At 46.6% G+C, this 25,925-nt stretch overlaps 8 protein-coding genes across 8 annotated transcripts; 3 read left to right on the plus strand and 5 right to left on the minus strand.

Moving 5' to 3' along the window:
• Positions 1 to 832: 832 nt before the first annotated feature.
• Positions 833 to 4,176, minus strand: F4822DRAFT_442304 (cysteine proteinase; the record flags this gene model as incomplete). Its single annotated transcript, XM_051462976.1, has 6 exons — positions 3,477 to 4,176; positions 3,303 to 3,404; positions 2,859 to 3,233; positions 2,105 to 2,807; positions 893 to 2,050; positions 833 to 861 (listed from the first exon to the last, which is right to left on the minus strand). Exons 1-6 carry the CDS (start codon positions 3,585 to 3,587, stop codon positions 833 to 835), a joined length of 2,478 nt encoding a protein of 825 aa, XP_051317001.1. The 5' UTR covers positions 3,588 to 4,176.
• A 1,981-nt stretch (positions 4,177 to 6,157) lies between these two features.
• On the plus strand, positions 6,158 to 7,531 carry F4822DRAFT_442306 (54S ribosomal protein L7; the record flags this gene model as incomplete). Its single annotated transcript, XM_051462977.1, has 4 exons — positions 6,158 to 6,402; positions 6,467 to 7,062; positions 7,115 to 7,203; positions 7,262 to 7,531. 4 exons carry the CDS (start codon positions 6,158 to 6,160, stop codon positions 7,385 to 7,387), a joined length of 1,056 nt encoding a protein of 351 aa, XP_051317002.1. The 3' UTR covers positions 7,388 to 7,531.
• F4822DRAFT_178729 (Fes1-domain-containing protein) lies at positions 7,223 to 8,959 on the minus strand. The gene is made up of 2 exons (XM_051453380.1): positions 8,936 to 8,959; positions 7,223 to 8,868 (listed from the first exon to the last, which is right to left on the minus strand). The coding sequence occupies exon 2, from the start codon at positions 8,377 to 8,379 to the stop codon at positions 7,675 to 7,677; it is 705 nt and encodes a 234-aa protein (XP_051317003.1). The 5' UTR covers positions 8,380 to 8,868; positions 8,936 to 8,959; the 3' UTR covers positions 7,223 to 7,674.
• A 1,259-nt stretch (positions 8,960 to 10,218) lies between these two features.
• F4822DRAFT_396061 (actin) lies at positions 10,219 to 12,645 on the plus strand. Its single transcript, XM_051457482.1, has 7 exons — positions 10,219 to 10,663; positions 10,757 to 10,787; positions 10,926 to 10,981; positions 11,073 to 11,103; positions 11,166 to 11,937; positions 11,998 to 12,229; positions 12,282 to 12,645. The coding sequence occupies exons 1-6, from the start codon at positions 10,657 to 10,659 to the stop codon at positions 12,226 to 12,228; spliced, it is 1,128 nt and encodes a 375-aa protein (XP_051317004.1). The 5' UTR covers positions 10,219 to 10,656; the 3' UTR covers position 12,229; positions 12,282 to 12,645.
• Positions 12,646 to 12,656: 11 nt separating this feature from the next.
• F4822DRAFT_178772 (RF-1 domain-containing protein) lies at positions 12,657 to 13,560 on the minus strand. Its single transcript, XM_051453381.1, has 2 exons — positions 13,197 to 13,560; positions 12,657 to 13,135 (listed from the first exon to the last, which is right to left on the minus strand). The coding sequence occupies exons 1-2, from the start codon at positions 13,416 to 13,418 to the stop codon at positions 12,794 to 12,796; spliced, it is 564 nt and encodes a 187-aa protein (XP_051317005.1). The 5' UTR covers positions 13,419 to 13,560; the 3' UTR covers positions 12,657 to 12,793.
• A 647-nt stretch (positions 13,561 to 14,207) lies between these two features.
• F4822DRAFT_178795 (uncharacterized protein) lies at positions 14,208 to 15,034 on the plus strand. The gene is made up of 2 exons (XM_051453382.1): positions 14,208 to 14,467; positions 14,596 to 15,034. The coding sequence occupies exons 1-2, from the start codon at positions 14,332 to 14,334 to the stop codon at positions 14,832 to 14,834; spliced, it is 375 nt and encodes a 124-aa protein (XP_051317006.1). The 5' UTR covers positions 14,208 to 14,331; the 3' UTR covers positions 14,835 to 15,034.
• On the minus strand, positions 14,988 to 17,825 carry F4822DRAFT_178807 (WD40 repeat-like protein). The gene is made up of 3 exons (XM_051453383.1): positions 17,567 to 17,825; positions 15,286 to 17,504; positions 14,988 to 15,233 (listed from the first exon to the last, which is right to left on the minus strand). Exons 1-3 carry the CDS (start codon positions 17,696 to 17,698, stop codon positions 15,110 to 15,112), a joined length of 2,475 nt encoding a protein of 824 aa, XP_051317007.1. The 5' UTR covers positions 17,699 to 17,825; the 3' UTR covers positions 14,988 to 15,109.
• Positions 17,826 to 21,070: 3,245 nt separating this feature from the next.
• On the minus strand, positions 21,071 to 22,133 carry F4822DRAFT_396070 (uncharacterized protein). Its single transcript, XM_051457483.1, has one exon. The coding sequence runs from the start codon at positions 21,535 to 21,537 to the stop codon at positions 21,283 to 21,285; it is 255 nt and encodes an 84-aa protein (XP_051317008.1). The 5' UTR covers positions 21,538 to 22,133; the 3' UTR covers positions 21,071 to 21,282.
• Positions 22,134 to 25,925: the final 3,792 nt, after the last annotated feature.

Genomic DNA, 25,925 nt, shown 5'->3' on the forward strand with positions numbered 1-25,925 from the left:
GATTTCCGTAACTACTCCGGACTCGTCGTCGGGGTATCGGCCGAAGGAAGGCGCGCGCCGACTGTGAAAAGGGAAAGAGCCATTCAGTAATCCGTTCTTGCGCCGGGTCGCTCCGTCCCCGCCTCGCCTTCCACGGCGGGAGGAAACCTCTAACCTCTTCTCTTAACTTTCGTTTCATTTCCGACTTTCTTATCACCATCATCTCTTGTGTTCTTAATTCTTTGAATGATCTTTCAGCTCTTCTTCGACAATAGAAAATTTTTTACCTACCAGGACAAATTTTGTTATTTTTTTGCTATATTTTGGGTTGGCTATGGGGTGTGTAAGGCGCGACAACTTGAACCCGGCTAAATGTGAACGTAGAATAAACGTAGAAGCAACCCCCTACAGCCATCGGCCCATAGTCCATGGAATGCAAGACTTTTTGCTATTAAGTTTTAGAGATTAATGCTTTCACAACCCTAGGTAGGATGATACCTCCTTGAACCGTAAGTACATTTATTCAAGTTTCAAAAACACCGTTTGAATGCTGTCCAGTGTACCTAGGTAATTACCTATCTATCCCTTCTAATGTTCCACATTGATGCGTTAGACTCTAACAGCGTTCATTTTACTCATAATGTGCATATGCATGCCTATCAACCGGACAGCCTTCTTTTAAGTTCCTTGCGGCAAATGTTCTGTATCGCCAACGCCTGCCGGGTATCTTGTTTTTAAAATCAATTAGACCAGCCCAACCACATGAAATAGTACCATTACTGCACTATTAACGCCCGAGTTAGTGTATACTATTTGAGAAAATTTCTGAGGTAAAACAATCCCGTAAATTTCTTTAGGTTCCGAGACGTAATGAAGGATAGACTAGGGAAATGTAATACTGAGATATACTCACCAATGCATTCCCTGTCTGGCATATTTATTTTTTTATCCTTCACCTTGCCTTTGTCGAATGGTATTTTCGACTTTCCCCGCTTTTGCGTAGGGGTTGCATCTTGATCGTTCCCCTTCGCTCCGTTTTTGTTGACATCCTCAATGAATTCATAATCTTCCTCGGTTTCCGTTGATGTCGTATCTCGTAACGGCTCCTTGCTTGATTTCATGAACCCCCCAAATCTTGTGACTGTCAGGCTTTTGCGATTTTCACCAGCTTGGCTTTGGGACCTGCTCTTATTACCACCTCTAAACCGTGCAGCGGCTCGACTGAGCCTCTGCGCCGTGGTTTCTTCTCCGGGCGTAACGGCTGGCGAAGGTGCTTCTGGAGTTATTGCTGGGCTGGGGACGCTTGAATCGTTGTAGATACTACCTCGACGAGACACGCTGAGAAATCCATCCTCGTCCGCAAAACTGCGCCGCGGTCGCTCTAGCTCGGCTGAGAAGCGGATTGTACTGCCATTGACGGACGGCTGAACACTTAGGCTATCGAAATAGCTACTGGGTTGGCGAGAAACTGATAGTCTGTCTTGACTATGTGCTGCTGACGTCTCTGAGCTTGTTAAATTAAGCGCTGTGTCGTCATACGCAGGAGGTTCCACGTCTGTATCCTCAGCCGAGCTAGCCACTTCAACTATGGGGACAATCTGGTAGAATAGGAGATAGGGCATCTCTTCTTTTAGAGATTGCTTAATATCGTCAACAAGAGTTACACGATCCCCGACAGCAAGATCATCGAATTTGACCCATTGTGCCTCCTCGTAATCTGGAGGCGGATCATTGTCGTGTCTGCGGTTATCAGTGAGAAGTTTTGGTGCCACGCGACAGAACGAAACATAATGCCCAGAATGTAGAGAGTCACCTCTGTGGCAGACTACAGACTGGAGCACAAGCTTGTAATCAGAAGCAAGCCCACTCTCTTCCACGTGCCTTTCGTCAACGATAAAGTGAGGCAATCGTAAACTATCAGGAATGTCAATGTATGTATTCTGCCGCTTCATGTTGCCCTTTTCGTCCATCATGTATCGTTTAAGGCATATACCAACAACTGGCCGTTGGTTGAAATGTCGAGCAACCTCCAAATCACTCTCGGGCTCCTTATTTGCTGGCGAATGCCAAGCTATCATCTAAGTTAGCCTCAAAGTGCTCAGGGAATAGTAGTAGGAGATCGTACGTATTAATCTAAAAAACTGCCAAGCAGGTATGGTCACAGCTCTAACGACAGACGCTGTCTTCTTAGCTCTCTGGAAGAGACTGGCCGCATCGGACTCTGACGGATTACCTTGTTCATCAAGAACAACTCGCTGAATTATACTTTCTGTTCGACTTCGATGAGGTCGTAATATTGACTGAGACCCTGAAGCTTCTGCGTCGGAATCTATTTGTGGATCGGGAGAACGGAAGTCAGGGACCACCGTCCATCTTCGTTCCAAAGATGGACCACTCTCAGTTTCGGGCGTGGAACATTCTTGTTGATCTTCTTCGGTAACGACCCGAATAGTGCTTTTGAATTCGTTCGAAGGGTTGGGGGACTGAGTAGCTGTTGCTGAATCAGACCTTTCTGCTGTTTTCTTCTCGTCAAGACTATCTCGTAGAACATCGACTTGGGAGTTAAAATACTCTTCCAGGCAGTCTTCCAATCGGATTCCTTTGCCGTCATTATCCGGCGGTACAGCAAGATTCAGAAGCCTTTCATAGACTACTTTGTGGTCCGCATCGTCGTTTTGGCCTTGGTGGAACAAGTCAACTTGCAGGGTAAGGAGAGGAAGTTGAAGGGTTTCCGTAATAAAGGCAAATGCTTCAGAAGTATCCTGCTGTTCCAATAATTGCGCGTCCCTCCAACCACATGCGGCTAATGCGTCTTGGATGTGCTCAGTCTGGCCTAGGTTAGTCGGACTGCAGTGTTACCTCTGGAAAAGAGTGCCTACCATATCTGTCTCGATTAATTTGCCACTTCTCAGCATGTTCACCCATAGTCGTAAAAGTGCTGCTAACTTTCTTTGCGGTTCTTCCATCGAGTCGTTCGTAAGCATGCATTCGAAAGACTCAAGCTTAGCAAACATGGCGAAGAGTAATGCATCAAGATAACATGTTACGTTTCCCCGATTTTCGGCGCCGAGCATGCGAACACCTGGGTTGTAGCTGAGTATCTTGCCGGCGAGTGACTTTTGCTGCAGCACCAGCAACTCGATAGCTTTACCAACATCGCCAGATGAGTATTTGGAACTAAGTACATATCGGATTTGGTCGTCGCTTAGGGCAGGGAAGTCTCTGTCGGCAATGCGTCGTCGGACGTCGTCAATCTGTTCGAGTTAACAATTAGGATACTTGAAAAAAAAAAAAAAAACACGACCGTGCTATAGCCAACGCACCTGAATCGCTTCTTTTTCTTGCTCCGAATCGGCGCTGGTAGATTGTCGGGCGGATTCTGGTTTGAATAAAGAAAAAAAGGCTTCGGATGATAAAGGGCGGTGCTGAGGAAGAAATGTAGCAGTTAGTATGGATGGTATTAAGATGCAGAGTTGACAGATCGGATGTCACCTTACCTTATGGGCGGGATCAGACGACCTTCCACGGCGGTGACCATTCTTCTCGCGGCGACTGAGGAACTTTCTAGGAAGGCTGGTGGTCTTCATGGTGGGGTCCCGCTCTCGCATCTTAGAAAATTGCCCGAGGGGCTACGTTCGAGGGGTGGAATAATTATAATAGTAGGCGGCAACCCGTCGATGTTTTACGATTCGTAAGGAAACAACCAACCTTCGTTCATTTTTCAAATTCCACGATGATGTGTTTAAGGCTGAATGGATGTATTCGCTTCCTAATTCCCCTTTCTTCTTCTTTTCCCAAGTCCAGAGTTCGACACTTTTGATCTGCAACCGCGAAAGAACGGAGACGCCAAGGGTCGAAAGGCCTGGAGTCCTATATGCTAAGGCTGGAGATGATGGTGGTAGAGAAGGAAATCTCGCATGGTTCGACGGTAGTGATTAATTTATTTCTCGATATGAACACCTATTCAGTTGAATGGGGACAAGAAACGTTGAGAGGCAGCAGCGGAAGCTTGCAGTAGCCAAGGATCTAGAGAGTTGAAATAGCTTATAATATTATGAGGTAGCTAGGACAGCACGGCTGGCGCTATGTTGCGCTGCACTGCGTTGGTGCTGGTGCTGTGCGCTGTAGCGTAGGTACGTAGTGTACAGGTACAGGGCGTGCGAGGGAGCTGTTTCGCGTCAAGGGGGGGTTCCAAAAACAGGAACACTGGGCGATCGACGATGGGTACCAAGTCGCTTTTGTTCCTCTTGTGGATTCTTTTGATTATATTATATAATCTGATTCGCGTGATGCAAACTAAAGTGATTTCAACCACGAGTTATGGTCAAACATTCGTTGGAAGATGCTTCTCGAATCTGGAAATCTAGTCCGGGTTGATAGGCAAGGCACTAAAAAAGTTAGGAGTTTTTGGTAGGTTGTAATTGTCGTAAGTCGAGAAGACGAGACAACAGGAAACCCAAAGAAAAAAAAGATGAAATGAGAACAGCCCTCTTTCTTCAAGTACCTACATATAGGTACCTACCTAAGGTAGATAGGGTAGGTACGATACGGTCTGGTATACGGCGTGTAAAGTCTAAAAGGTTGGTCGGTCAGACTTAATTTATTTCTTGTCTACCTCCAACGCGCCTGCTGAGGTTACCTACTTGTATCAAATGTGTACGATTGATGCACCCTTGGAGGGTTGGCGCAACTTTAACCAGGTACATAGGACAACTCGTAACTTTAAAAGCGTGTTTCTTAGGGAAGTGCGTATCGCATCGTATTGAATTTTAAGTAGCAACCCAGCAAGTTTCTCGGGACGAGCGAAACTAAGAAAGCTAATCTATTCCGTACCTCGACAACATAGAACCTACTTTCCCTAGCTAGAAGTCTAGAAGGGCCGTTCGTTGATGCCATTGGTAGAACTTGGGCGCTGCGGGCGCGAATGCCTGGAACCTTTATCCCCTACCGATCACCTAGCTGCGGGCGATCGAATGAGACTTCACTTTTTAACTAACCAAGTTTGCACTCTTCGGCCGACAATCCATCTGGTTAATTGCGCATTGTGCATGATGCTAAAAAGCGATCGATGCGAGATACAGATACAATTGCATATACGCGAAATAGCAAATGACTACCTACGCAAAGAAACGAATTGTTGAATATCGCGGATGCCAGCTGAATGAACACTCACACGGCTTTGACCTTCATGATGGAATGCGAAAACTAGAAAATTGTTGAAGTCTGCAGGTGATTGTGCATCATAGGCAACAACAATACATTTTCAGCCTCACCGTTGTCAGCTTTGTGCCTCGTGCTACATTCATATGCGACGTAATAGGTACATTTCGCAGCCCGGAAGACCTAACTATTCTAGGTGGTCTCGTGCTGCGAGGAGTCGTACCAGTACGAACAGATTCATCGTGATGGATTACCAAGATCAGGCAAACTAGTATCCGTAGTCATGGCACCTATGGTGGAGGGTTTATCAGATGATCGGCATACCACCATCGCCGCCGGGGATTACTAGTGCCCCGAATCCCCTCAGTTCCTACGTTGACTACGTAAACGTAGCTGGTATTCGGTGACGATATGTATGATGTATACCCCCTTGGCGATATATCTGGATATCTTACATCGAGACCTGCTGAACGTCAGTGACATAGATTACACCCGATCTATCTAGTACAATTACGCAAATTTGGAGGGGATAAAACACCAAAATCGTCACAACACTTAACAGGGTTCGCTTTGCTGGATTATTCACCTAGAAACGCGTGGCATGATGATCCCCTAGAGTCAGTCGACGTATAATTATTAATGCGAGTACCTACTGCTTCTCTTATCTGTTGTCTCTATATTTCTGGGTCATAATAAATGTTGTATGTGCAAACATCAATGCACTGGATTTCAATATTGGGCGTGTCGATGCGAACCTAGGAAGGTATCTGGATGTGTAAGCCGAATATGGGGTAAGCAATTGGCTAAATCAATTTGCCAAATTACGTAATCAACAAGGGTTATCTTCTCGTGGTACTGTAAAGCAGGGGTCGGTGATTAGTTTTACCGAGAAAGTTTCCCAGATATGAAATTTCCACCATCAATACATCTAAACCTCCGAGGCCATACATACAGGGTTCGATAGGTGTCGGTAACAAGCCATTGAGCCTAACACTTGGTGTAGGCACCTCTGAAAATAATGGCCGCCCTCAGAGAAATGCCTCGGGTCGGCCGTCAGCTTCTCAGTACCGCATCGCATTTGAAGTCTAGTCCTGTGAGCCTTCAAAGATGTGCATCTACCGAAGCCACTGCGTCTGCGCCGAATATCCCCGATATCGAACAAGACTCTGGTTTAGCAGTTCCAATTGTCAAGAGAGGGGACATAAAAGTCACAGATCCGCGGAGAAGAGCGAGTCGTAGAAATTATGAGCTTCCGCATGAAAGGTGAGCTTAAACTGCGACAGGATCTTCAAAATAGGAAGAGTTGCTAAAAACCTCTGGCGTCTAGATATCGATTCCGTGCTCCAAAGTACTATCGAGGACCTTTACATCCAGTCCAACCGCCTCCATCATCAGACCCGATCGCTCGAGACTTCTCCCCTGGACCTTTTAATCTTCCACGATTGAAGCAGACCTACCACTCTGCAGTCACTTCCGATCTTTTGACCCTATTGTACCAACACACACCACCAGGTACGGCTGATAAACCCGAAAGGATAAGATTGCGAGAATGGGACGATTCGTCACCCTATATGAAGAACCGACCTAAGCGAGGACCGCGAGGTCACGATGTGCTTTTCCCGCTCGAGAAGGATATTACATGGCGCAATATTCCCGAGATTAAGGCAGTACATTTAGCTATGTACATGCCCAAAGCGAAAAAGAATCCTGATCATATTACTGTTGGTCGCGCAGTACTACAAACTATCACAGGTGTCCGTACCACAGTCACCAACACGAAGACCAGCGTTGCTCAGTGGGGCATTGTCAAGGGTGATAGGTCAGGTGTGAAATGCTCGATATATGGTGATCAGGCATACGAGTTCATGGACAAAGTCATCCACCTAGTATTTCCAAAAATCAAGGATTGGAGGGGTATCAAAGGTTCGTAACCTGGTCACCCCTAGAAGAAAACTCAGCATTGATGAATTTCTAGGCACTAGCGGTGACAGCACTGGTAATATAAGTTGGGGTTTTGAAGCCCAGGATATGCTATATTTCCCGGAAGTTGAAGCAAACTATTCGGTAAGTTGACGTAATACCTCCAGGCAACGGAATTAATCATTTGCTCACACACTTTTAGTTGTATCCTTCCAAGATGATCACTGGTTGCCGCGTCACCCTCGAAACCACAGCAAAATCAGATAGACATGCTAGGCTTCTCTGCATGAGTCTAGGAATCCCATTTTACGGCAAGTTAGTAGATTAGGGTATTATACCGAACCTATCAATCTACCATTTGTACATATATCATCATATCACGTCAAGATGCCATAGGCTGCTATCAACGCAGTTGTACAATACAAAATAAAATGAAATAAGAGTTAAATCGATCATGAGGCGTCATTTTTATTCGATCATTTATGAAACCATGCCATGTGCCGAACATATCGTGGCTACGTAGAACTCTTTTTTAGACCCAAATGTACCCCACCAACGCCGAGGTAATGCCGTAATGATGTCCGTTCATGTCCCATCGCCATCACAACTACGCTTTTATGCGTTTATAGCCCTTTGCTTCAAGCCGTTGATCACTTCGTCAACCGCATCCATGTCGGTCGCATCAATACCTTCTTGAACTTCTTCACCTCTTTTCCGTAGTTCTTTGGCAGCAACATCTAACGCCGGCTGGTAGTTTCTTACGGCGGAACTAAGTGCATAGACCGCTTTCCGGCGCACGGCTTTTGTCTCCTTGTCGGCGGTAACACCCTCCTCGGTTGTAAGATTCTCGGTGCCGGCGCGCTTCTCCATTCCGATGCGTTCGCCTAGGGCCATTCCGACGAGCTTTTCGACACCACCGAGTGCGACGAGACGCTCTTGACTAGGGGCATTGTTCTGAACGGCGGTACCGACACACCACGCTGCCATTAGACGTAGTCGCGCCTCTTCATGTCCCAGCAGTTCGAGCAAGGGTGTCCAGAGCCCGAGCTTGGAAAGTAGGTTGGCATTGTCGAGCGACTCGACTAATTGCTCCAGGTTGTCAAAGGCTGTCAATTTAGACTCGAGGGTGATTTCCGGGTCTGTTGATGTGATATTGGCCATTGAGGCTTGCATCAGCTCTGCGTCCGACGGCGCACCCATAATCGCAGCTAGGGCTTCTGCGGTCAATGTCGTTTGGGGCCCCGGCGCTGAGGGGTCTGACGGTGTTGAATTCTCGATGCTCCATTTTAGGAGCTCGTTTAGGTTCTTGTCTGATGCCATTTTCGTCTTTTTAATTTGCGACGAAGGTAGCGTTTCTTGTAGTTGATTTTTCTAAATCGTTTAAAGTTGGGAATATGCAAGGTAGATGTTGAAATTTGGTCGATTACGTCGTTTTACGTCGTTCGGGACAGGGTATCAAGTACCGAGCAAGCAATTTTCCTTATAAAATTATAGCGAGATATCTAGTACGGAAGAAGATATTTGAGATATTTCGATAAGTTAGCTAGAAAATACTTTCAAGTGAATATGCGATCGCATCTGATCGTCTTTCTGGTTTTGTTCATTCCAAATGCCTAAATTTCGGCTTAGTAGCCTAGTCGTACAATCTTCTCCAGAGATCTTTTAGATTCGCGAAGCTTCAGGGCTGATAAGCTGAAAAGTGGGGATAGAAGGAACATAGTCACCAATCAAATTAAGCTACCAGTAGAAAAGATCTTTTTAACTAATAATCTTATTCAATCGGATTGTGTTTACATAATTGGACTATACCTACAGGTATAACATCAATTCGGATTAGAAGATTAGAGTTTGTTAGGTAGAACAATTGATACCTTACCGAAGATGTATGGCTGAATCACTGAAGAATATATCTGAGAACATATCAATATAAGTATTAGGTACTTCCAATCATGCCTGAAGCTGCCCCGCTATGAATGCCCCTCACCCCGCCTTCGCTTCTTGACCGCCCAAACCCTGGCAATAAAAAATGGTAAGTAATAAAAAAAAATTGTTGAAGCTACAATTTCACGATATCAAAACAAATGATGCCATACTCAGGATAGATCAGTTACTATCGTCCTATTATAAAATATTAATTATTCATTTCAAAAGTATGTGATTGTCTACCTCTAAATCGAGTCCGCGACGTTGCCTTTGCGACACGTCGTACCAGACTCGTATCATTATCAACATAGAATCAATAACGGATACCCCAAGTATCTTACTGTAATTGTTGAGTGAGACGAGGCTGTAGTGGTAAATTCAATACAACGAGTTTACTTCGCCCCTGCATGCGTAACCCACTTGCCCCATGAGATTGACATGTCTGACCCGGATAGGCGATGCCTGCTTGGCGTTGAGCTTTCTTCTAATGATGAGGAGAGTTTGAAGATAAAGAGGGTTACTGAATAATAAATCCCAAGCCTCGGAAGGGAATAAGGAGTTGCCAACCTACGTAATTGTGTTCCCGACCTATTTTTTTCTGTTATGCTAAGCCACACAAACATACATCATGGATTATTGCATCTGGAAAAACTAGATCCATCGGGTTCTCGGGGTCTTTTAACAGACGATGAAAAAAGACAATCCCACTGAATCGGACTCTTATTTTGAGCGGCCCCTAACTCCCTATCTATGTTTGTTCGTAAATACCAATATACCGAATAACCTACCTAAGATGCTTAACATATGGTACAGCGAGGTGGATTAGAGGAGTTATTCGGTAGTCTTGGCAAAATGTCGACTAGGGTGCTTCTAAGCACCTCGAATTCGAGATAGGATGGATTGGAATGGATGGTATGCTGAACTAGTGAATTTTAGGGATGCTTCGTCAGATGCCACCTAATAATTTTGTTACCTAGGAATAAATGAAGTTTGAATTCGACTGCCTAATTCAAGTTACGCAACGAAAGAGGTCTTGGTGTTCATCTTATATTACCGCTTTCCGAGGGCGGTGAGGTGTGTCTTCTGGCTTGTCCGTTGCTAATTTTGTTTTAGGTACCTACCTTTCTTTAATACATGTACACATTAGAGGGTTTGCACGTGTACCTAGGTATGGATGGATGTAGGTACAAATTGAGATGGATCCATTATGTGTAAAGGTAATTCCTTCCTATAATCCCCCTGTAACTTTGTAACTTTGTCACATTGTAAAAGAAGAGGTAAGAAAGTGGAAGGTACTTGAGTACCTAGTCCCTTGTCCCCTGCTCGCTGATAGGCGTGCGTATTTTGTACTTGACCGTGCCCCGCCTCTTTTTTGTTCGGCCCACAAGTTCTTCCCATCGCCTGTGGGATCGGTGCATCAAACCAACTTCGTTCCTCCCTTTTCTCCCACACTCTCGCCCCAGAGAAAGCAATTAACTTGTCTAACTTCTCCGACCTTAAAATCAACTTCCACTCGTCCAACACCTCCTTTCCTCCGTCGTCCTCTGTTTACTAGCAGACCTCGACCAGAACACCATCGTCTTTGCTCTCACAATCTGGGTATCGCGTGGGCTAGCAAATTCCTCTCCGTTATCTTTTAATTCCTATTAACGTAACCTACATTAATCCATCACAATGGAAGGTATGTCATTTCCCGCCATCCTATATTTTCAACTCAAGCTTGTTCATTCAATGCTTTGATGAATACAATAGCTAACATGTTTTGTACTCGCAGAGGAGGTCGCTGCCCTCGTTATCGACAATGGGTAAGATCTAAATTTCGTCTCACCGCATCCTGTAGCGCACCCCGTTCCTGGGGGATACGGAACCGAATACCATCTAAATCCCCCGATTCCAATATCGAGCTGCATAATCTGAGGATATTTGAGCTGACTCGTGCCTAGTTCGGGTATGTGCAAGGCCGGTTTCGCCGGTGATGATGCTCCCCGAGCTGTTTTCCGTAAGTACTATCCTCGCCCAACTACTATCCCCGCTTTAGCCTCTCGATAGCGGGCTTCAATCCTAAAATATCTTCTAACATGTAAATATAGCGTCCATTGTCGGTCGTCCCCGTCACCATGGGTGAGTAGTTAATCTTATCGCCAAATAAAATGCGCGAGCAACGAAATCTAATTCTATAATAGTATCATGATTGGTATGGGCCAGAAGGACTCGTATGTCGGTGATGAGGCACAGTCGAAGCGTGGTATCCTAACCCTGCGATACCCCATCGAGCACGGTGTCGTCACCAACTGGGACGACATGGAGAAGATTTGGCACCACACCTTCTACAACGAGTTGCGTGTGGCCCCCGAGGAGCACCCCGTCCTGCTCACCGAGGCCCCCATCAACCCCAAGTCCAACCGTGAGAAGATGACTCAAATCGTCTTCGAGACATTCAACGCTCCCGCCTTCTACGTCTCTATCCAGGCCGTTCTGTCCCTGTACGCCTCTGGTCGTACCACCGGTATCGTGCTCGACTCTGGTGATGGTGTTACCCACGTTGTTCCTATCTACGAAGGTTTCGCCCTTCCTCACGCCATTGCTCGTGTTGATATGGCTGGTCGTGACTTGACCGACTACCTCATGAAGATTTTGGCTGAGCGTGGTTACACCTTCTCCACCACCGCCGAGCGAGAAATCGTCCGAGACATCAAGGAGAAGCTGTGCTACGTCGCTCTTGACTTCGAGCAGGAGATCCAGACTGCTGCCCAGAGCTCCAGCTTGGAGAAATCCTACGAGCTTCCCGACGGTCAGGTCATTACTATTGGCAATGAACGATTCCGTGCTCCTGAGGCTCTGTTCCAGCCTTCTGTGTTGGGTCTTGAAAGCGGTGGTATCCACGTTACCACTTTCAACTCCATCATGAAGTGTGATGTCGATGTCCGAAAGGACCTCTACGGTAACATCGTCATGGTACGTTTTCGATCATGCTCTAGATTTTACGTGGATTGAGTACTAATTTGAGATCTATAGTCTGGTGGTACTACTATGTACCCTGGTCTCTCCGACCGTATGCAGAAGGAGATTACTGCCTTGGCCCCGTCCTCGATGAAGGTCAAGATCATTGCTCCCCCTGAGCGAAAGTACTCCGTCTGGATCGGTGGTTCTATCTTGGCTTCTCTGTCTACCTTCCAGCAAATGTGGATCTCGAAGCAGGAGTACGATGAGAGTGGTCCTTCGATCGTGCACCGCAAGTGCTTCTAAGGTATATATTCCTTCGAAACGTAAAGTTGATTTGGTAACTGACGGTGAATTAGCTCCTTACACACCACATGCCCAACGACTTTCCACGAGCCCGCGATGTTCCCAACCAGAGCACTGCTTACGCGGAGCTCTTACCGTTGCGAGGATATTCTAGTCGAGACTCGTATCTACAAAAGGTTCTGATAGTGGTCGAGAGATTGCGGCTGTATTACTCCAGGAGAAAAGATTACAAGATGTGCTTTACTTTTAGGAGGCTGTTCAAGCACAGGGTGGATTAGACAATTCCAGCCGAGGTTGATCATATACTACTTTGTTTCTTCGTTATACCAACATGTGTGGCGTGAACTTTCGTAAATCACAATAAGTTTGTAGAAACATACTAAAATACTAATTTAGCAAATTGCTAATCTTCCTAGAGATTCGAAATCTGTTTATAACAGCATAGGATGCATAACATGTGATTTCTATTCTACATACCTAGGTAGGTAAAACATCTGGCAGTGTTTCCAACTCGAGCAAACTTCTGGGATGCATATTTATATCTAGAGTGATACAGGACGTATCTTTATTTTTGATTCTCTATTTTGTCTTGCTCTATGAAACGTTCTTCAGGCCCTTCGTCCTCCACCTCGTCTATGACATCACCCTGGACAACTTTTACTTGTTTCTCTTCTTCAAGCTTGCGGTACTTTCTTCGGCTCTTCTTGGCCGAGCTTGCTTTCTTTTTTCGTTTAAACTCACCAACAATGGCAGAGCGGCTCTGGTCGCCTCGTGCGATTTGGTCAAGGCGGTCGGCTAATAGCTGCCTAGCTATGGTCCGGTTCTGGCTTCGCGAACGAGTGGCTTGCGATTTAACAACGATACCCGTAGGGAGGTGCTTCAGCTGGACTGCCGAGTTCGTTTTGTTCTGTGAGGGTTGCTTGTTAATTATGTTCCTTTTTAACAGTGGGGAGGGAGTAAATGCGCACAATCTTCTGCCCGCCTGGGCCGCTACCCTTAAGGAAAGACTCTTCGATTTCTTCATCGGGAGGGGGTTTGGGCCGCGGCGGCATGTTAGTGTTTTTAAGGAGGGGCGCGGACACGGAAATGAACGGCCTCGACGGAAGGGCGGAAGATACCCGTTGGCCAATAGATGCAAGGGGAATACGAAAGGGCCGCACCAGTAGCGACGGCAATATCATCGTCGTCATCACCGCCGCCCAAACGCGGGGATCACCAACTCAAAATGATGTCCAATGGATTTCCTAAGTTGGTAATCAAGCCATCGTACTCGGGACAATTATTCGTACGTCCCTTGTAAGCAAGGCAAGCTTTCGAAATGTATCTAGCTCGCCGAGCTATCCGTGAGGGAAAGCGAGTGCGAAATATCTATTTTTCTCGTAAGCAATACGAAGAAGATAGGATCTGATTGCAATTATGTTGGTGGGCAGCTGGCAAGCAAGCTTCCGCCGACCGACGTCACTGTCTTGGTGTCTTGCTTTTTTTTCTTCTTTCATAATTCTTCTGTTTAAATCCTTAGGCTACATAATTCATTAGCGCGGCAGGCAATTCAATTCAATTAATCCAATCAGGATTTTACGGCGACAGTACATGTGTACTTGAATAAAAGGGGAATCCCCCTAGCTCATTAGATTCGACGTGATTGGCTCAATCTTATTTTTCTCTATGTTCCCGAATTGACAATGCAGCTTGACCATCAAAAGTTTACAGGGGTCTCAATCCAACCAGAATTCACGAATTCTCCAATTGCGTGTCCCGTTTTCTTCGGCGCCCAGCTTGCTCGAAAAAGGGTCTCGACCATCATTAATTCAAACATCCCCGTCGTCTTATCATAACTTTTCTTCTCCTCCTTCATTAAGATAAGACCTTCAGATCCAGAACTCTAATCCTATTCACCTATTTGCTTAGGTCAAGCATAACTTTCCGTTTCCACAACTTTTTATCAACTTTCAACAGAACCAATTGCAACTTAGGAGGCCTCCTGTCCCCTCACCCCTAATCGACTACATCAATCTAGACGAACGAAACGAAAATATTATAGGATTTTGGTCACGACGAGGAAAGAAAATAGAATTGAAAAGAATATTAGAAAATACAGAAAGAATGGAGTACCTGACGAAACAGCCCGAGAACCTCTCCGCTTTCCAGCGGTTTGGCCGCTGGCTTCGGTTGAAGCAGTACCAGATCGAGGTCACTTTCGGAGTCTACATGTTTACGCCAACTGAAAAGTTTCTATTTTGTAAGTCAATTCCCAGTGAGGTTGCCATTGATGTAGAAACTTGTCGACATCACAATCGGGATATGTCATATGTTGGTGCTGAGTTGAGATAAGAGGACTGTACTAATTGCAATTCTAATACGTATCAGGGTCCGTCGTGTTCCTCCTATGCAGCTTATTGAACATCGCTACCGTCCTCTACCTTCCACAACACCTTCTTTTCATCATTCACCGCGCGTGGTTTTACGTTAATGGCGGCGAGAGTGGTGTGGCTTCCAACGTTGTCGCGGGAAACAAGGATGCTTTATCACTAGCAACATCATACGCGACGAAAACGATGGCAGCCGCTGTCTCAGAAACGGCCGAATCGATAAGTCGAGAATTGTAACGCTCATGAGCCCAAGCCCCAATGATACCATTCTGCCCTACGAAGCAAGTGGCGAACAACGTAATATTTAATCAGGGGAGGTCGTGTCTAGTATCGACCTAATCAAAGAGGAGGTGACATTTGGCGTCAATATGCTCGAGATACGGTTTGGCGTTCGGATCAATAGACTTGCGTGTCGATGGGCTTGCAACGAAGTCACGCAGGCGCCTACGAGAAAAGTCGTATTTGGACAGGTGGCGTGTCTAACTAGGCAGTACCATAGATGGGGAAATCCCTCATGGATTTCCTTTTGAAAATGAATATACTCTGAGCGAGCCGTCCTCTCCGGCTATCGCCAATTCATTCGCAGTTGCCAGCGGTCTCCACGCGAGTTGTAGAACGGCTTTTGCGAGACATAGCCTAAAAATTCATCAGCGACATCTTCGAAACTGGATTAGAAAACAAAACATACTCTGGCTTTAGGGTTAGTGTTGAGGAAATACCAAGGGACATCGCGTCGATCGAATATATCGAGATATTGCCAGTCTCAGTACCAACCGCCAGAAGTAAAGTGCCACTCTCAGTGTTACACTGTAAAAAGTCGATGGCTGTAACTGGGTGGGTTTCCGGTATCGTAGTAACGCAAGTGATGTCAGAATCTGCAGGGTCTGTCGACGCTTGTCGCCATATCTTAACTTGCTTATCTCGGCCAGCCGTAGCGAATACTACTGAACCAGTCAATGGTGCCCATGACGCGTCTAGGATCATTCTTGAATGTCCCTTGGGGTTGGACTGCATGAGCTTGTAGCTCTGCTTATTTTCGTTATCTCTTTCGAATACTACCCACTGTCGGTCTCGTCCAACACTAAGCAAATACCTGTCGTCAGGCGAAAATCTTAACCGTGTCGTGGTTAAGGAATGTGCTGTTAGTGGCGGCTTCACTTCAGTCCACTTCTCCGTCTCAAATAAGCGGATGACGGCATGGTTGATTGAGCTCGCCTTACAAGCACTAGCAATAAGGGTTCCATCATGACTTACGGCTAGGCATGAAATTTCGTAGCCGTGCCCATAAAGCTTTTCCATTTCGGGCCAGAGGGTGTGCCGGGACAGACTGTCCTCGAATGGCGGGTGGTCGATTTCCAGAGCGGATTTGCGGACCGTCGAACCCGGGTCCAGGGCGTCTCGGTCCGCCTCGGGATTGGCTACTTGAATGTCGAGATCATCGTCAACAGCTTCGATTGCCTTGTTTGAAAGGCCGAGCACCGGCATGTTGGCAGCGTCCGGCATAGTCTCAACATCCTCATTGCCGATGTCACACAACCTACTCAGTAACTTTGCCACCGCCTTCGGCTCATCAAATACACGCATCAACTTTTCGTCGGCGCCGGACACAAACCTAGAATTCCCAAGCGAGTCGATGCAGTTGAGGTCATAGCCGTGGATCTGCGGCCGAGCCATCTCATGCCACGTCTTCTGACCAGACCCTCTATTCCAGCTCGCGTGCAACCGTGTTGTCTGGTCTGCGCTTGTGGAAAGCAAGTAGTCGCCATTTGTTGACCATGTTATGCCGGTGACGGCCCTAGTATGGCCACTGATACCAACGTGAGGGATCCACTGATCTCTCTCCGTGTTGTAATCCCACGTCCTCCAACTGCCAGTCCTCCCTAGACATACCACCGAATGCCCATTTGGTGACCATAGTCCCGTCCAGAAACCTCCTGTGCTCCCCGTTGCTGTCGTGGCGCCCTTCTCTCTGCTTATCTCTCCGAGTCGGACAGTCGTGACCCAGATACCTGAGGAAGGGTCCGCCTCCCAAATGGCTAGTGTATTGTCCGCCGAAGTCGAAAGGAGTTGGAGTTTCCCAGTAGAAGAATCGGGATACCATTTAGCGCTATATATCCAGTCGTCATGCCCCAGAAGCAGTGCTTCAAATGTTATGGAAAAGTCATTCTCTGTGGCCTTCAGTCGATGAGCCTTATTCGAGGGCGATTTACCAGGCATAAAAGCACCCATAGATGGATCAGCCCCATTTACAGTTGCGGCGGGCAATTCCTTTCCTTGATGGAATCGCCATAGGCGGATATACTTATCCTGGCTCGCGGATGCCAATAGCAAATCACTATCGGGGCTATTTCCCTCCCATGTGAAATCCAGTGATCGAATCCACCCTTCGTGGCCCGACAAGGTGGCCTGAAGCCTAAATTCAGGATTGGCATTGGAATCCGCGACAAAAATTTGGACAATATCTCTCGTCCCCGCCACGGCTAGAACCAAGGCCTCATCATCCTGGCCGAGCGTGCTTAGGGCTATCGAAAGCGGGAAGAATTTAGGCGTAGTTTTGACCGTCTGTAGTAAGCGAATTTCACTCCTTTCTAATATCCAGACCTTTATTGAGGCATCTGCCGCGCCCGTAGCAAATATCCTTGATGTTACGCTCGGTGATGCTCTTTCATGAAGAATTGCGATGCAGTTGACCGCAGCCGTATGGGCTTGGACAGTTTGGATACATGAAGCACCAGCGGTAGCATCAGGAGAATCAGCTGAAAACTCCCATATTTTTAAGCACTGGTCATCAGCACTAGTGACTAAATATGTCTTCGATTCACCCTCAACTTTACGGAGGAATCGAACAGCTTTGACGACATCTCCATGTCCTGAAAGGAGGTTTGTTATACCCCTTGGCGATGAGCTCTAGTAGAGACCATTCATCGTTAGCATAATATTATGCAGTTTAGTTAGTCAATCGCACCTACATGTGGACGCCAAAGAGCAACATGTGAGTCAGCGCCGAAAGCTACTATCCCATCCTCATTCCAGTCCGCTACGGCAGTGTGCCTATTTGCACCTGCGGATAGATATTCTACGCCAACCTGGTAGGTATCCATGTCGGGTTGAGGGTGGTTGTAATTTCGTGGGTAAGGATTGTACAAGTTAGGATGTAACTTTTTTTAAAAAAAAAAAAGACGGGGTTGTGATTGGATGGGAACTAAAAAAAAAATGAATTGAGAAGTCTATAGCAGCTGCCAACTAACTTTTTTGCCAGTTGAATTTTAAGTGGATACTTTATAGGTTGTACCTTCCTAGGTACACGTACTCCATAGAGTTCTTACATAAGGAGGGATGTATGATGTACCCCCTAGAGCGACTCGTCACATCACTCACTGTTTTATTTTATTCCATTCATTTATTTATTCCATTAACCTAACCTAACCCAATACACCTATATGTAATCTTTCCTATGTCACTTCACACCCCTTAGTTCCCCTATCACATTTCCTCATAATATATACCTATCGTTGTAATTATCCGGCTTCATCATATGATGGATCTGGTTGATATAAGGCTCTTCAACAATAGGCTCCTGATCATACCATAGGTGACTAGGTAATACCTTACACATGTTGAATATTATACTCTATATATCAAAATGGATAGCAGAGTTGGTTTTCTAAAATTAGATTTATGTATGTCTTGTATTCAATGGCATCCATATAAGTAAGGGTGAAAAGGAAGACAAATGAGATCTCATTTCCAAGAACAGTCATATAAGGGTAATCAATTGATATAGGTAACACGTCCAATCTGAATCCCAGGTTGACGTATTATACTCGCAGCCCCTAATAAGTCTAAAATTACTTTCACAAGCCCATAAACTATCTCCTCATGACGATACGACGCCAGGGCGGAGGACCCCTGCCCTCCTTACCAGCTTTTCAATATCCAGAATAGCCGCCCTTAACCCTGACCTCCTTCGTTACCGTCGTGCAGAGCAGCAAGCATACATATGTATGCCCGACCGAAACACGTGCGCTACGCCCAGGCACCTGATCAGCTTGGGCGCTGATGAGGATCCACTGACGGCGTCCACACGAGCGTCACTTCTTCATTTCTTTTTTTCCCTCTCTTTTTCTCGTAATTGCAAAAGGCTCTAGGGTGTCATAGGGGCGCACTGGGGCGTCAGTCAGTCCCGGTACCGGCTATCGAGTCGATCGATCCGCCTCCAAAAATCCCCGTGGCGTCAGGGTTTAGTTCCTCGGCGCCACTAGAGAGCGTCAAAAAAGGGCGTCTGCCAGGGCGAATAATGGACACTGCTGCGTACTGGTGAGGCCTCTTAACGCCACGCATTGCCGTTCGGACCGTGGTCGATTTCTACATACAAGCTGCTACATCATCATAGGGTTGGGTAAGTAAGAAAAAAAAAAAGGGGGGTAAGAGAACCACGTAAGAAAGCTTTCCACCTAGGTGACGACCGGGAGGGTGGGTAAATGAAGCTTTTTACTCCAAGAAGCATTCTTAAATTACATATATTGATGTCTATTTCCGAACTATTATCTCACCTACCATTTCATCCTTGTCTTTACTACGTAGTAAGGACAATTCCGTCCCATATGCGGCTACGCTAAGCACCAAATGCATGCTCTTAATTATTACGTGAGAGAGTCAGAACCTTGATGTGTGTGTGCACATCTACTATAATACGTATATGGATCGAAGCTTGGTACTGTACGACTCGCCTGACCCGGGAGATTGATTACAGATGATCTGATTGCCAGACCACTCGCTTAGTGAGACGCGCATCTAGTAAATTAATTGGTCGCAATAGAATATCATGGTAGACACCTAAGGCTTTTTGATTCCCCTCTAAACAATGTGACGGCCTTATGTTGTGGCTCCGATCAGAGGTCTGGGTGTTTCTGCGCCTTTCTTTCTACCTATGTTCTTATTCGATCATCGAATAGCGGCTTAAATCCTTTTCAAACTGTTTTCAAACGATAATGTCTCGGAAAGTGGTGATAATCTTGCAGCATCGCCTGTAGATATTTCTCGTGTCCGCTATTGGCCCCTGGAACCCTTGTTGGGCTTAGTATTGTGTATCTCTGTACTACCCCCTACGTGGTGCCAACGGGACAAACTGAAATGTTCCATTCTGATGGGTCTGGGTTTAGTCAAAGAGCCTCACACAGCTTAGTGAATCCTTCAGGAATATTATGCATTCACCGTCGCACAGGCGTCTGCCTACCATGGAGCTTGCTCCTAGGTGGACGGTGTTTAGCTAGATGCTGCATATCTGCTTTGTGACGTCCCTCGACAGAAACGAACCCTCGAACGGCATTGAAAAATATTGCTACCTGGAGAATCATCCTTCGACGGCTCAGTTGGTCAACATTGGTAATATTAGTAGCATCCATGGCCGTCTATTTTAATACCGACCATGACAAATACAAGTCATGCCGTAGTAATACACCCGGAAAGTGACCCGAAGTCGCATCGCAACGACCTGCCGCAGAAAATTGAGTATAGTGGAGTTCAACTGTAAAGAATAACACCACTTTAATGTAGTATAGTATTCGGCTGCTAGGAGCCGCGCAACTTCTATACGTAAGTCGAACTATATAGTTGGAATATCCGTGCCAATTCTTCCGAGGGCGAAATTCGGCCGGAGTCCGCGATTCTAAACAGCTGCCAAACGTGACTACGATGCCGTAACTCTGTGGTTCATATCGGTCCGGTGTTGATACAACCGCAGTGCATGGCGGCCGGACGAGGCGCCGTGGGGCTGTTGTTTCCCGTGTATGTAGGCGGGCAGGCAGGTAGGCAAGTTTGTCTGCAGCTGTTTTAATGAGACCCCAAGGTCGCTTGGAGACTACTACCAATTAAAAAAATACGGAAATAGAAGGTTCTTCGAGCGATCTAGGTACTCCATCGGAGCAACACATTGGCTTCCCTTTTATCCCCTTCCTCTAGAACACATAGAACACTTAACGTTGGTGATAGGGAGATGAATGGAACCAAAGAAAATCGGCAATCCCTAGCCCATCTGCATGTCATGACCATACACTGTGGTAGACGTTGTGGAACTGAGACGGTCCACCTGTTGTGCCCTCAGATTGCATGTATGAGACCAGAACGAGCAGGATCAACCGCTAAGTATACCACATGTGCAGTAACGGCACTGGAGAAGTAGTTGTGGATAACAGCCTCTCATATTGGGTGGTGACGTTGCCCAGAAGCGTATCAAAGCTCACCTATCTGCAGCTAAGTCTAGTTAGTCGGCTAACGCGTGCAGTTCATGAGCAATATGTATGCGTAGTAGGGTCTCGGCCGGCTGTAGTTGCAGCAAAGAGGAACGTTCCGTTGTTCCTAGCGCTGACGTTCTGTTCTGGCAGCCCTCTTGTCAGGAACCAAATGCTTGGTGGGAAGAACCTGTATACCCTGGTAATTGACCAGCAGGCCTGTCTCCTAGTTATTATTAAGATGTCGGCTTGTCGGGTTCGCCCACCTGCTTGCAGCCATAAGACTGTGTTGGAGGATGCATGTCGCTCGATCCGGAAGTAAGGCCCTGGCTCTTTCGCCCTCTCTACTTGTCTACGGCTTCTTCCCCTTCGCACAACACGACCAGATGAATTGTCCATTGACTTCTATACTATACAAGCTCTCTACGTAATTTAAGATCGGCGCTCCCGTCGTGCTAGGGTGACGACAGATCTTGTCTAAGAATCGAAGCTCGTAAAACCTGGAGCCGGGTCCCATGACAGGAAGCAGTGCAGCCTGCATGTTCTGTTAGCCAGCAGCTCACCACACCCCCGAGGGCTTTTCCTCTCGGTAGCGGGCCATCTATAAATTGCGCTCTGGGACATGGATTGCCGACGTATCTATGATGTGGCGCGGCCGAGAACATCAGATAAAGCATAGGAAGCAGGGTTAGCATGTTATCTTGCCGCATCGAAAGGTGAGCAAGATGAATTCATCGCAGCTTGCATGCAGGGTGTAGCGAGTCCCGGCTTGTTTTCATCAATTGTTATTATTGTTGCCATTATTATTATTTTTCCTTTTTTTTTTTTTTTCTTTATTTGGTCTTCCTTTTCTTCCCGTCAGATGACGATGCTTCCTGCATGCTCCGAAGAGGTGGTATCATCGTCATTTGTGACAGAATAGTATGTCAATGCTGCATTCTTATTCTGTCCTCTCTCTGTTCTCCGTCTTCCGTGTGTCGGTGTCAAAACTACCCCGCCTCGGGCATTATTATGAATTATTTACCTTAATGTTTTAGTCTTCACACGTAGTCAGGGTGGGCTAAAGTGAAATATTCCCGAAACGGGGATGCGGAACCAGAGAGTATTAAAAGAGAACAATATGTAGGATACGACACCCTCGACGAGCCGTCTTGCGGCTGATCCAGGCTTCTCAGCTGGTCTGTTGAGATGTTATCGAATGTGTTCCGGTTAGCAAGAGACCTCTCGGGTTGGCGATCGTCAACTCCCCAGGATTGATGATTGGCTCTCTTAGCATCGAGTCGTTTTTTATGGGTTGCGCGGCATTAAGCCGGATATCATCGACTCCCCAAGAACAGCTTTACTGGGTTGCTGGGATAGATGAAGGCTTGGCTTTTTGTAACGTCCTATAGCTCTGTCTACGTCGACACCAGAGGTTTTCATTAGTTTAAAGGTGTGACGGGCTTTTTCCCCCCAGGGATCAAAGCCAATCCGGCCAGTCCGGATAGATAGTTGGCACCGACTAGGCTCTAAATTTTGACATCGGAGAGTTCGTTATGCACCTCACCGGATTTATCCGATCTTCAACATCCGCAGGGCCTAGATTCTATTTCAAATTTCGATGACCGATCCACCCATGACATGAGTCGTGTTAGCTCGAGTAACTCCGGGAGTGAATATGGAAAACGAATTCCTCTGTGACCCAAGGCTGACGAAATATTCTGGCTGCCAAGATTTCACAGGGACATGATGGCTTGGCATGATTTCTCGACAATATAGAAAAGAGTAATATTGGAGATTGATGTACGCTTCCGTTTCCGTCTGAGTTACACACATAAGCAACGAAGGGTTTGGTAGAAAGCCATTGCGCATTGAGCCCGAGTGGGCACACATACTAAATAGTTATGCTTGGCTATGCCGATAGCTTACCTCATTGAAGGATTTCTTGAACGACCGGTTAGGGGCTTACATTGCGGCGCCGATGTTGTTTTTCGGCGGGCGCATCGTCGGCTCCGTCCTTCCGGGGATGTCTGTAAATAATCGGGTGAGCCAAGAATTCGAGGTTATGCTTGGCTCCCCATCGGTCTTTGCAAAGTGCGCCTCCGATTCATGATAGTTCCTTGTAGCCGCTCGAGGCAGCTCCCGCAAGGGATACTGGTGTCTCATACGCTGTCTAGGACGGAAAGACCATATATTTCCGTCCCACCGTGAGTAATAGTATCATTATATGTCTCCTACACGCAAGTATAAGGTCATTTTGGTCCACTCGTGAGACAAAGGCCGGTGTCGGGGATCCAACACCAGATGAGAAGCTGAACGGAATGAAATAAAAATGACCCTAATGAAACGATTATCCTGGAAACCGTAGCATCTTTAACATTATCATAATTACACATACGGTAGACCCGTAATTCCTTGTCCTGCGACGACTTCTGTCATGGCGTGATTGAGAGCGCGCATATACGTCGACGTAGGGGGTGAGGTATCGTATGCGAGGCAACCTTCCACCAAAATCTCGCGAATTCTGTGCCTAAGACATGCATTACGTTTCGAACTGGACAAGATAATCGAGCCGTGCGAAACGAGCGGAACGAATTAATACCTAGGATGCGCCAAAAAGCCGAGTAGGTTAGCTGCAGGAATGTTATGCTCATTCATCTTCTTGGTTTGAGAAAATGGTATTTCATTCGTGATAGGATCAATCGTATATTTCCTTGAAGCCATAATATGGGTTTCCCTTGGGAGTCGGATCGTTTAAAGGTATCTGGCGTTTAAAAAAATGCGCCACTTATCGTATGTGGCCTATGAATAACACCGGGCACGGAGAAAAACGAGCTGGAATAGTACTGCATGTGTATGTAGTTGGCTGAAATTGGGAGAATCCTATTTGCCACTATTAGTGGTGCTATGGCGGTGGGATGTTCAGGGAATATGCAGGATGCGACTTGCTTGTCGGGCCAAGAGAGAGACTACACACACCACCACCATCACATCGCAACGTTCACAACTAACAATTAGGTTATCTAGGTGTAGCCGCTTGATCTGGATTCATCGGTATGACCCGTGCTCGTTCTAGTAGATAAAGTCCCAGGCATGGGGCCACATTGTGTCATTGTCGAGGGTCCAGACGCTCGGACGGCATGGCTTGTCTCGAAGCAGATTTCAGACAGAGTCGTGCGCTGCTCCCGAATATATGGGTGTCGTACCACTGTGTGCACTGCCGCCTCAACAATTCCGTCCTACCAGCCTGGATAGCGGAGATGTCATACCCGAATTTGATGGAATAGTCTCTTCCGATTCGATAGTTCTTCCAAGCATACCGGGTATTCGTTAAGCTCCTAGCTTGGCTTGTCCGGAAGATATAGATAATCGTAGCGTCCTTGTGTGAAACAGAGGCGTTCGTTCGATAAGGAGCGAGATTTATTTTTATTCTCGAAACTTCGACTTACACTGTTATACCCCCTTATGATAATAAATATTTCCGTGCCGTAGAATTCCCCATAGCTTAGGATAATTCCATTGTCTGAATATCTTATCGGAGAAATCCAGAAGGAGACCGGCCGGTCAATGTACAAATGGTCTTTAGCGGCCAAGGGCACAAGTTTGAGGCTCGATAGCTGCAGCCACCCGCGAGAAACCGACCTCTAACCTGTCCAACTATGCTCGGCGGCAGGGAGTTTCAACTCAACCTCTGGTCGCCTAAAGAGATGTCCAGCGTAATCGATATGGATCGGGCGGCTAGCAACACACCCGCCGAAAGAAAAGCACATGGAAAAGATTGTCAACATCCCTATTTCATTTATCGTGAATTAATCGGGTGGTGTCGTTTCTAGCTTTGAAACCAAACGACTCTTGAAGATGGCAAGGTATGCGGATCGCATTGCATGACGGAGTTAGAAATGGCGGAAAAGTTTTGATTGCTCTCCTCTTTCTCAGGGCGTCATATGTTCCGAATTATGTCGGTGGGATTACTATGTCTCTTGTGTCACGAGACACGACGCATGCTCCGGTGCCGTTCTTCGGAGGGTCCTTGGAGGCTTGGACAAGTAGTTAGTTAACCCGTCGGTCACATGTTGGCTTAGATCGCTTTAGAGAGCGGATCCCAAGACCGAAACGGTACCTAGGTAGGTAATAATTGCATGATCTTCTTAATGAGCCTCGATGCGGCGGCAAGGGGAGACGACCCGGATACAAAGCCATGTGTCCACTCAGGCTGAAGTTTCCCTACGGACATCGCCAACTTACAAGTTCCTACGAGGTAGATCGTCCTAAAATAGATACTAAGGGAGTTGTGTTCGGCCTTGGCACCGCTTCTTTACGACGGTGAGTTTGTTCACGTGGTATGTTATTTATGTATAGGCGAAATTTTCCTATGATGGAGGCTCGAAGCCTTTTACTCCTATTGGATTTCTGCAAGATGTCCGTGATCAATTATAAATAGCGGTAGCAGTGGCGTAGAAGCCGCCGGTACAAGGGTGGGTACCTATTCAATCTGGTCCCATCGCATTCTGCGGACTGCGGACTTGAAGACATGGATCTTAGGGGTTTACCAAGTTGCTTTTTGAGGGTTCGTATGGATTAGGTAGGTAGGTACATATAAGTAGTTAATTTTCGAGTAACAAATTCTCTCTCTGCCTACCTCAAGTGCTCCTACCTGCAGCGCGAGTGGATAAGTACCGTCACTTTTAGAGCTAAGCTCATCATTATGACGATGTCGCCGGTAGACGAGTCTGGCCTTCGGGCCAGAGGTTGGATGGCACCGATTATCACGGCCCAATTCGCCTCGAATTGACACCAGTATTGGGGGGGCTTGCGACTGAAAGAAACAAACTAGAAACCATATAAGAAAAAACGATATAACCTCTTAGCAGTGTTCATTAAGCATCTTCGTATGTAGTAAGAATTGTACCGAATAATCGTGAACTGATCGGGGAATCCTGCTGAACAATTTCCCATGCAGACAATGCAATTCTTTTGCCATGAAGGAAAAAAAAAAAAAGGACACAACTGGGTGATTTGCAGCTGGGTACGGGGTGTGTGACAAGGCACATACATACTACATACATTGGGTACTACCCTTAAATGTACATCCGTATAAGACATGTTGGAGAATCTCAAT

The sequence above is a fragment of the Hypoxylon trugodes genome (assembly GCF_022578975.1).
Source record: "Hypoxylon trugodes strain CBS 135444 unplaced genomic scaffold F4822scaffold_3, whole genome shotgun sequence".
Taxonomy (NCBI): Eukaryota; Fungi; Ascomycota; class Sordariomycetes; order Xylariales; family Hypoxylaceae; genus Hypoxylon; species Hypoxylon trugodes.